This window comes from Mus musculus, chromosome 5 (genome assembly GCF_000001635.26).
Source record: "Mus musculus strain C57BL/6J chromosome 5, GRCm38.p6 C57BL/6J".
NCBI classification, from domain to species: Eukaryota; Metazoa; Chordata; class Mammalia; order Rodentia; family Muridae; genus Mus; species Mus musculus.
In genome coordinates, this window is record NC_000071.6 from 113,988,219 (window position 1) to 113,998,978 (window position 10,760).

The 10,760-nt window shown below is 50.0% G+C and overlaps 1 protein-coding gene and 1 long non-coding RNA gene across 5 annotated transcripts in view; one reads left to right on the forward strand and one right to left on the reverse strand.

Annotated features, from left to right (window-relative positions):
- Positions 1–5,585, reverse strand: part of Ssh1 (slingshot protein phosphatase 1) — a 56,710-nt gene extending 51,125 nt beyond the window's left edge. For 2 of the 3 annotated variants that reach the window (NM_001363469.1, NM_198109.5), the window contains exons 1-2: positions 5,446–5,572; positions 1,428–1,468 (exon numbers count right to left, since the gene is read on the reverse strand). In NM_001363469.1, the coding sequence (NP_001350398.1) occupies positions 1,428–1,468; positions 5,446–5,514 (110 nt within the window). In that variant the 5' untranslated portion in view covers positions 5,515–5,572. Of the gene's footprint in view, positions 1–1,427; positions 1,469–5,405 lie in introns of all 3 variants that reach the window. The other variant, XM_030254423.1, reaches the window with a different exon arrangement.
- Positions 1,604–4,016, forward strand: Gm52825. Of its 2 annotated transcripts, none has more exons than XR_003955978.1 (3): positions 1,604–1,659; positions 1,796–2,049; positions 2,191–4,016. It is a non-coding gene; the product is annotated as a predicted gene, 52825 (long non-coding RNA). The 2 variants fall into 2 exon arrangements; XR_003955979.1 differs by lacking the exon at positions 1,604–1,659 and having other exon boundaries at positions 1,676–2,049; positions 2,191–2,310; positions 2,964–4,016.
- Positions 5,586–10,760: the final 5,175 nt, after the last annotated feature.

Genomic DNA, 10,760 nt, shown 5'->3' on the forward strand with positions numbered 1-10,760 from the left:
ACCAAACTCAGGTCCTCTGCAAGAGCAGCCAGTGTTCTTAACTACTGAGCCATTTCCAGCCCTTAAGAACTGTCTCAGTAGGGAACTGCAACCCTATAGGTGGAACAACAATATGAACTAAGCAGTACCCCGGAGCTCTTGTCTCTAGCTGCATATGTATCAAAAGATGGCCTAGTCGGCCATCACTGCAAAGAGAGGCCCATTGGACTTGCAAAGTTTATATGCCCCAATACAGGGGAACGCCAGGGCCAAAAAGGGGGAGTGGGTGGGTAGGGGAGTGGGGGTGGGTGGGTATGGGGGACTTTTGGTATAGCATTGGAAATGTAAATGAGCTAAATACCTAATAAAAAATGGAAAAAAAAAACTGTCTCAGTGAGCTCGGCTACCAATCAATCCCAATCTCACACGACACTTTTAATCCCAGCACTCACTCAGGAGGCAGAGGCAGATGGACCACTGAGTTCAAGGCCAGCCAGGTCTACAGTGAGTTCTAGGACAGTCAGGGCTACACAGAGAGACCTCATTTTGAAAAAAAAAAAAAAAAAAAAAAAAGCAAGCAAAAAGAAGTGATGTTCTGACTTCAAAAGTAGCAGCTTGTCCAAAGCAGAATGAAAAAACAGAGGGCATAGTACAATGATTGTTAAACACAGACAGGAACTTCTGCAAGAAAATATATCAGGGGCGACGAGAGGGCTGAGCGGGCATAGGACCTTGCTGCCAAGCCTGAGGACCTGAGTTCAATCCAAGGGACCCACATGAAGAAATGAATGCTCCAAACTGTTCTCTGATACACACACACAGACACACACAGACACAGACACGCTCACACACATGTAACAACAACAAAGGAAATGAAGGGCACAGAAAAAATACAGTTATTTGCCTCCTTTTGCAAATGACATCCCATATCAAGGCAGTTACAGGCTGCTGGTGTTTAGTGGTAGAGCCTTTGCTTAGCCTGCTTGAGACCCTGTGTGTGCTCAGCAGTTCTTCCTCCCCCTAAGCAGGGAGTAGCCAAGCACATACGATTTTTACTTAATTGTTCATTTACTGTGGTGCTGCGGATGGACCCAGAGCCTTGTACGTGATGGGCAAAGGACACATCCCAGGTTTTTTGTTTGTTTACTATGTAGTCCAAGCTGGCCTTAAAACTGCAACCCTGCCTCATCAGCTCCTAGAATCACAGGTATGTACTACAACCAGTAATCTCTACAGTAGTATTTCACCACGGAGCTTGGGCTGGCCCGGAACGTGCTATGTAGAGCAGGCTGGCCTCGAACTCAAAGAGATCCAAATCCCTTCTGGTAAGATTACGAGCTTGTAGCTTGGGCTTCCATGAAGACACGGTTATAAAACCATTTTTCAACCGTACAACAGTGCTCTTCACCTACTTCCCGGACCTAAGGACAAACGCCAAGTGGACTTACCTGAGGTTCAATTTCCGTTCTTCATCGCTGCCAGCCTCCAACTACAGGGAAAGAGAGAGAAAGTGTGTGACCTCACAGCCGCCACTATTAGCTCTGACAGCAGACTCCCCGGTGCCCGGCAAAGATAAAGGCATCCAGGAAGGAGGCTGCCGTGTTCGAGACACACCCCCTGCCCTCTCCATGCCAACCTGATGTGTTGTTCCTCTGAGTCACTCTCGCTCCACATTTTCAGGTTTCCTAATGTTTATCCCTATTTCTGTCTCAGCCGCCTGAGCCGAGCCCCATGGGCTCTGTTTCCCAAGGCTCTTTCAAGCCCTAGACTAGACAACACACTGACTCTGAGTCTTATTCTGGTTTTGTTTTTACAGGAAACGGGATTACCGTCTTAAGAAAACCTATTTCTTTGTGGAGCCAGGCACACCAGCAAGCCCGAGGAATACCACTGAAAAACTCCATCCCAAAGAAGGTCCACACACCTGTCACCCTGGCTACTTAACAGGCTAAGGCAGGGGAACCGTTTGCCCCAGGGATCTGAGAGCAGCCCAGATAACACAGCAAGCGGGCATGTCCAAAACCAAACTGAAACGAAAAGCCACGCCAGACAAGACTTCGGCCATGGAAGGTATCCGGGCATTGAATTCTAAATATCTTAACCCCATCACTACTTACTCCCCTCCCCACCTCTCCTTTCTGGGCAAAAACACAAAATGAGAAGAAAACACAAGGTGGTCCAGGAGGAGTTGGCGTGTTTTTTTTTTTAAAGCACCCACTGTGTGGAAGAGAACATCAGAGCAGTGTGACAGCCAGGACAGACACAAGACTGACTGGGGACCAGCCAGCCAGCCAGAGGTCAAGGGCAGCAGGAACTGGATCCAGAGCTAAGGTAGGAAGGGAACTGGGCAGTATGGGATATACATCAAGAGGAGACCATTTCCACCAAGAATGAGTATTCCATAAGGTGTCCCCCTTATATGAAGAGTCTATGTACAACTTTATAGATGTACACACTGGGAATGGACCGCGTTGGCTCCTGGGCTGTAAAGGAGAAGGGAAAAACCAGGGCAGGCCCCCCACACATTGCAGCACTAGACAGAAGCAAACAGCAGCAGCGGATCACCACATGTAAGGACTCCTTCAATAAGGGCCACTGGGGCATTTTTTTGGAGGGTGCTACTGGCATCTAGTGGGCGGAGCAAGAGGATGCTGCTGAAGGAGAAGCCTCCACCTCTGAGTCTCAGGGTCAGCAGCGAGGCTGAGAAGCCCTGGTCCCAAGTGCCTGGAGACTAGCCTGTGCCCATGAAAAACAGACCTTGCACATTGGTCCAAAACAATGTTGCTATACACCTAGGGGAAACAGTTTATGTATCTCTTTCTCAGCTCCCCTTGATCTCACAAAGGAATTCAATAAGGTCAACAGGAAAAGGACAAATACGAGATAATTAAAGATCCAGAAAGTATGGGGAGGTGATGGGGGACAAAAGTAAGAGGACAAGATTGCTGTGGGACCAAGAGCTGTGATTTCCCTTGGTTTCCCAGGCTTCACTGCTAACCTAGCTCTGTCAGGAAACCGCTGTCTCCCTGACTCATAAAAGAAGTGGCATTTGGATAACAGACTGGGGGAAAGAGGACACGGGCTCCGCAGCCATTGACTTCTTAGTCACCATCTGAGGTTTTCCACTGAAAGGTGATGTAAGGTCAGGAATGCCAGAGAAGCAGAGAGAGACGGCATCATCCCCAAAGAAACAATCCAGGCCCATCCGAAGATCTGACTTGGAGAGAGAGAGGAAGCCAAGTGGGAAAAGGATGGGCGGGAGGCACAGCCAATCGGGATTCCAGTCTCCCAGCACAGGGAGCACCTGCTGTCTACTCTCTCTGCCTTGCTCCTGACCTGGGCACATCGGGAAGGCAGCTTAGCCATCCCAGGAACATCCCAGGTGACAAAGGCATGCTCAAGTTAAAGAAAAGCCATCTGGGATTTTAGGGTTTGTGTGTACTTGCAGGTGTGACTGGTATGTGTTCACATGTGCATGTGTGTGTGTATGTGGCTGCTGGCGATGTCATTGTCTTCCATATTGAGTCAGGGTCTCGCTCACCTTGCCCATTCTTAATTTCACTAGCCTGGCCATGCAGCCTGTACTAGGGGTTTCCTGCCTCCACCTTCCACATTCCTAGGATGTAAAAGTCAAGAGGGCTCTGGGCCTCCTCACACTTTAAACATTGGCTTTCTTCTGGGCTTTCTCTTCTGTTAATTGGTCATTGGGAGATCATCATATAATGATTTAAAATGGAGGCTGGAAGGGGGCTGCAGAAGAGAGCTCCGCAGTTAAAAGCATTTGCTGCTCTTCCAGAGGACCTAAAAGCAGATGCCCAGATCCACAACCTGCAGCTCACAAGCCCCCTGTAAGCCTAGCTCCACAGGATCCAACATCCTCTTCTGGTCTCCGTGGGCACCTGCATATGCCCAGAAGCAGACAGAGAGACAAACGCATGCACACACATGCATACACACCTTAATGTAATTTTTAAAATGTAGGTAGTGTGCGTAGTGCCAGGCACACACAAGGGTCTGGTTCAAACATTTAGTACTAAATAACATTAATAATAATAATAATAATAATAATAAAATGATTTTTAAAATGTCCTAATCAGTGTCCTGAAAAAAATTTACCCCCCATACAATGAATTCTTATAGAAAGGAAAGAAATGATTAGACCCAGTATGGGCAAACCTTGAGACCAGCACGCTTAGAGGGAGAAGCCAGACAGAGGCAACACTGCATATTTCCTGTTATATGAACTACAGCGTAGGCAAATGTAGAGAAGTAGGGGACGCCCCGGGGTGGGGGTGAAGCAAAGACAAGCGGTAACTGAGAAGGGCGGGGCGCTGAAGCTTCGGGACTGAGTGGCTGAGCGGGTGTGTCTACTAACGCTGACTTACATACTTCCAAAAGGTAAAGCCACAGGCTGTGAGTTACATCTCAACTAAAAAAAAAAAGATTAAAAGCCTAAAAATGTGTCTAATACAGGAACTGGAAGCGACCAAGTGTTAAATTCCCATAACATTATGGAAGTTGGCTAGAAATCCAGGCTGAGAGCCAGGTGTGGAAAGCTCTTCTGAACTGACAACATCTGAGACGCAGAGGCAGGGGGCCAGCCACAACTACATGATGAAGGAAGGAAGGAAGGAAGGAAGGAAGGAAGGAAGGAAGAGAATTTCGGCTGCAAAGGCCTGTACTGCCCCTCCCTGCTTCCCTATGCTCCTGTAGTTTCCTAGGAAGAACACAAGATAAAAGGCACTTTGTAAACTGTTGTAGGGGAACCGAGCTGTGTGGGAAGAGAGGCCTTACTACAATCTAACTTCTCAGTTGCCCTGCCTAATTGTGTGCAAAGAGGAGGCAACCAGAACCTTCTGCCTGCAGATAAAACTCATGAAAGAGTCTCAGACAGAAAGGGCCCTGGAGGCTTAACCTCACAGCCATTCTGCAAAGATGCCTGCCAGTCCCCGCAAGACGAGCCCAAAACGCACCAACACGGGCACGCAGGGGTGCTGAGCCAAGTCTCACGCAGACACACAACCCCGGGAGAGGGCCCAGATTCCAGCTGGCAACTTCCTGGGCCTGCGGGGCTAGCCCAGCACAGCGGGGCGTCCCCTGCAGCCGGCTGGGTCATCCGGGGTTTACTCCGAGGCCTTAAGCTCATCAGGGGAAGGGGGTGGGATGAGCCCGGCTGGGGTAGCACAGCCTGGGGCAGGCCGTCCTGAGGACCCGGACGCTCCGGTCCCCATCTACCCCGATTAAGCAGCATGAGCTCAGGCCCCGAGCGGAACCCGAGACCCTGCAGCCCAGAGCCGACCAGAGCCTTTCCTGGTGCCCTGCGATCTGGAAGCATCCCCCCCCGCCCCCCCACCTCCGCGACCCCAGCCCGGCGCATGCTCAGTCACCGGGACGCGGGGACGCCCGCACCCCAAGGGCGGACGCACCTCCGCCTCACACCTTGTGGGAGGGTGCGGCCGGGCTCACCTCGCTGTTGCTTGCGGAGGAAGACGCGGCGCTGGGCGTGGGAGAGCGCTGAAGGGTCACCAAGGCCATCGCGGCGCGGGCCCGGCCCGGGGCCTCCAGCAGCCGGCCGGGCAGCCGCGCCGGGCCCGCCCCTCGCTCCCTCCCTCTTCCCTCCTCCCTCCCGCAAACTCCCCACCCCCCACCCCCTTCCCCGGCTCCGGAGTCCGCCGGGCCCGCAGCGCTCGGGCAGTGATGCGCATGCGCCAGTGACCGGCCTGGGGCGGGCCCCGCCGCGCGGTCACGTCCACTCGCGCGCGCCCCCGCGCTGGCTGCAGCCGCCCGGCCTGGGCCCCTCCTCCGCCGCTAGACTCGCGGGCAGCGTAGGGAAACTGAGGCCTCCGAAGGCAAGGCCAGCAGAGCAAAGCTGCCCAGAGTTTGTAAAAGACTCACTCGTTTATTCTTTCAAGGAAAGTTACTCTGCTCATACAAAGTGCGGGGCCTCCCCCCACCCCACCCCACCCCCGGGACTGTGAAATCCGCTTGCAGAGTTGCTTTGCATAGGATTGGGGTGTAGCCCAGTAGCAGGGTGTCCCGCCGGCCTACTCAAGGTCCTGGATTCCAACGCCTGCACCACCAAGGGCTGATCTAATCTTCGAATTCCTTCTGGTGTCTAGAAACGCAGACTAGTGGGTGGCGAGAGGAAAGGCTTCTCGAAGGAGTAGTACTTGCTAGGAGGCAGGATTTCCGTGAGCTGGACTAACCCACGGAGGGAGAGAGAACTGTGGGCCGGCCAGAAGCTTGCCCGGGGACAGCAGTGGGGATAAGCGGGCGCGTTGCATTGGCTTTGGAAAGGTTGCCAGTGGGCCAGGGTGAGGGACCCCAGCAAGGCGGTACTGGGCAACTTGATAGAAACTTCTCTTTCACAGAGCCCCGACCCCTACTCTGGACCTCTTGTGGTACCCAAGCCTTGCTAATCACAAGTCTCCAGTCCCACTCCATCATCCTCAAAGCCCGAGAGGAAACCTGGCTCCTCCCTGCCTCTTCCACCGTCTTGAGGGTATCAACAGTCTCCATCCTCAAATAAGGATTGTCTTTCTTTTTAAATTTTTATTTATTATTATCTGTGTGTGTGTGTGATATGCGTATGAATACATGCATGAATCAAATTCAGGTCACTAGCCTTAGTGGCAAGGCTCCTTTATGTACCATGTAACCAACCCTTAAAGGGGATTTTCAGTGGGGTTACCCCGCAATGTAAGGAAGTTTCCAGTTGCTCGTATTTAACAGACGCTCCTGCTAAGTGCAAAGAGTCTCGGTTTTTAAAGATCTGAGAATGGCGCCATTAACTGCCCCCTATGTCGACACAAAGCATCCTCTGCATTTTCAGAAGGCAACTATGTCAAAACAGGACTGAGTATACTTTTTGTCTGTGAATTTGGTCCACAGTTTTTCAGCACTAAGTAAGACAGGTTTTGAATGGCAATACCCAGCAGGGCTCCCCTCTGTTTGGAGCTATTCTTTGGCTGATAGATGATCACGAGTGTTCCAGAATGCCAGCTTTGTGTGTGTGTGTGTGTATATCTGTGTATGTGTGTGGGTGTGCATGTGTGTATGAGTGTGTGTATATGTATGTGTATACATATATGTGTGAGTATGTGTGCATATGAGTGTGTGTATGTATGTGTGTGTGAGAACATATGCATGTCACAGTTTGACCACCTGCAGAGGTCAAGACATCTCTGCGGAGTCAGTTTTAAACTCATAAAGTTGTGGATGTCATCAATTAGAGCAGAGACGACCTTCTCAGCCCTCCGGGAGCATCAGGCTCAGGATTCTGAGACTTCCCAGTCTCGAAGCCTGTATGGTCTTCTTATGACTCACATTTGAATGTTTGGGGATCCCCAGAGAAGACAGCCCCTAGAGATGGTGCACTGATTAGTTTTATATCAACTTGACATAAGCAAAAGTCAGAGGAGAGGAGGGCATTTTCTCAATTGAGAAAATACCTCCATAAAATCTGGGCTTGTAGAGCATTTTCTTAATTAGTGATTTTTGGAGGAGGGCCCAACCATTGTGGGTGGTTCTACCCCTGGGCTGGAGGTCCTGGGTTCTATAAGAAAGCATGCTAAGCAAGCCATGGGGAGCAAGCCAGTAAGCAGCACCCCTCCATGGCCTCTGCATCAGTCCCTGCCTCCAGGTTCCTGCCTTGCTTGAGTTCCTGTCCTGACTTCCTTTAGTAATGGGCTATTGTGCCCTCTCCCCAGCTCTGAGCAGGCTAATCAGACCTTAATTGCCACAGTCAGTCTTTCACCAACCTGGGTGGAGTCTTCCGACCAGGGTGGAAGTCTCCTGCCTTGTCCACCAACAGCAGCAGACTGCCGCTGAGCTGCTGATTCTGTTGTACAACAGAATCCAGCCGAAACAAAGGATGGGTCTTTGGGTTTCCCCTATATAAACTGCAGTGCTAAAACTTAAACTTTGAGCCACGATCAGAAATCTTTTGTCTTGGTTTCCTTCTTCCCTTGCAGGCCCTTCCTGTTTCATTCCCAGCCTACCTTTCAGGTGTACCCAGTTCTCCGTGGCCGCTGGACAGATATAGGCTATGATGTGGAAGTGCAAGCCAAACAAACCTTTCCTCTCCAAGTTGCTTATGGTCCTGGTGTTTCATCCCAGCAATAGTGACCCCGACTAAGACAGGTGGGTCTGGAATTTTCCCATATCTCCCCATTCCATGGCAGGGGCCTGATCTAACGCTCTTGGTTTCACCTCTGCCTACACCCCTGCCACAGGGCCCTACACAGCATGCTCTCTGTGGGGCTAAAATCCTTGTCCTGCTGCCTTGGCCCTGCTACCTCATCCTGCTTCAGGACCCCTCCCCAAACCAGCTCCACCCCCTCTTACTTCTTCCTTCAGCTGAAAGACTCCTGGGCTAGTTGGACATCACCTCACCAGAGCCTTCCCAGAGCCCTGCCCCCAACTCCACACACACAGAGTGTCAGGCTGCATACCATGCCATTACCTCTGTATTAATCACCCGGTATCTTAGGCATTCAGCCAGGAATATTCCTGTGAAAGGGCTCAAGGAGCAGGCTGGGATTGGGCTGAGGCAGGGGTGGGAGAGTGCCAAATATTTAAAGACATATTCTCACAAATTAGTGACAGATACTATTTTGATTTGCTATTATTTTCGTGTGTGTGTGTGTGTGTGTATGTGTGTGTGTGTAATGGCATGCATATGTAGATGATCGTGGAGGCCAGAAGAGGGGTGACATACCAACAGGCAGTTGCCAGCTTTGGAGCTCTGCTCCTCTGCAGGAACAGCAAGCAAAGATGGCCAATCCACCTCCCCGGCCCTGAGATGGCATTTTAGCAAAGCAACACTAGTATGTGAATCTGCATGGACCCAAACATCAGAACATAAAGAGACAGAATCAACACCAGATTTGTGATTTTTTTCTTTCTCTCTCTCTCTCAGCAAGGTGTGTTATTGATTTGATTGTTTTGATCTGAATGTGGAATCTTGGGGCTTGAGAGATGGCTCAGTGGTTAAGAGCACTGACCACTCTTCCAGACCACTGGCTTCAGTACCCAGCACCCATAGGGCAGCTTATAGGCATCTGTAGCTGTAGTCCTGGGGAACCTGATGCCTTCATGCTGGCCTCCTTATGCTTCCATACACATAAAACGAGATTTTTAAAATTTTAAAGATTAAATCCTTTTTTTAAAGAAAAAAAGGAACATAGATTTACTAAAGAACAGCGAGACCTTCCAGGAGTGGGAGCGGCTGCAGGGAGAGATGCTCTAAAGGATGTGGCTTTGCTCTGGAGACCTGTAAAACAATAGGAAGGAGATGCCATGAAAACTCTCCTCCAGCATCCTCTGCTACTCTGCCAATGCAACGTTCAAGGAACCCAGAGGGGCACCAGCTAGAAGGAGTAACTCTGGAGACTCCGTGCAAACCATAGAATTTCTGTGTGTGTGTGTTTAATCATGTTTGACCTGAGCAAAGTTTAAAAAGCAAAATTAGGGCTGGAGAGATGACTCAGTGGTTAAGAGCACCCTCTGCTCTTCCAGAGGTCCTGAGTTCAATTCCCAGCAACCACATGGTGGCTCACAACCATCTATAATGGGACCAGATGCCCTCTTCTGGTGTGTCTGAAGACAGAGACAGTGTGCTCATATAAAAATCAATAAATAAAGCCGGGCGTGGTGGTGCACGCCTTTAATCTCAGCACTCGGGAGGCAGAGGCAGGTGGATTTCTGAGTTCCAGGACAGCCTGGTCTACAGAGTGAGTTCCAGGACAGCCAGGGCTACACAGAGAAACCCTGTCTCAAAAAACCAAAAAAGAGGGCTGGTGAGATGGCTCAGTGGGTAAGAGCACCCGACTGCTCTTCTGAAGGTCCAGAGTTCAAATCCCAGCAACCACATGGTGGCTCACAACCATCTGTAACAAGATCTGACGCCCTCTTCTGGAGTGTCTGAAGACAGCTACAGTGTACTTACATATAATAAATAAATAAATCTTAAAAAAAAAAAAAAAAAACTAAAAAAAAAAAAAACCAAAAAAGAAAAAAAAAAGCAAAATTATTTTCAAGTCACTAAGTGACCCAGCCTAGCCTCCAACTCAAGATCTTCCTGCCTCTTCTGCCAAAGTGCTGTGATTACAGGCGTGTACCACCGTACTCGGCAAGATTCATAACTACTAACAGCAGTGTGGGGGCTTGAGAGAGAGCTCAATCTATACAGTGCCTGCCAGGCTGAATCTTTTTTTTTAATACAGATTTATTTATTTTATGTATATGAGTACACTGTGGCTGTGCTGATGGTTGTGAGCCATCATGTGGTTGCTGGGAATGATGGTTGCTCTCTCTAGTCAGCCCTGCTCACTCCAGCCTCAAGATTGATTGATTGATTGATTGATTGATTATCTAAGTACACTGTAGCTGTCTTCAGACGCACCAGAAGTGGGTGTCAGATCCCATTACAGATGGTTGTGAGGCACCATGTAGTGGCTGGGAATTGAACTCAGGACCTTCAGAAGAGCATTCAGTGCTCTTACTCGCTGAGCCATCTCTCCAGCCCCTGGGTTTAAATCCTTAACACCTACTCAAAAGCAGGGTAGAGGAACATGTGTCTGCAAACCCAGACTTAGGGTTGGGGGAGCAGACAAGAGAATCCTTGGAGTTCATTGACCAACCATCAGCTTTGCAGAATTCAGTGAGGAGTCTTATCTCATAAAACCAGGTGACACGTGGTTGAGGAGACCTTACTACTTCTGGTCTCCACATACATGTAAGCACACCTGTACACACATGCAAACATGCCTGCACACACA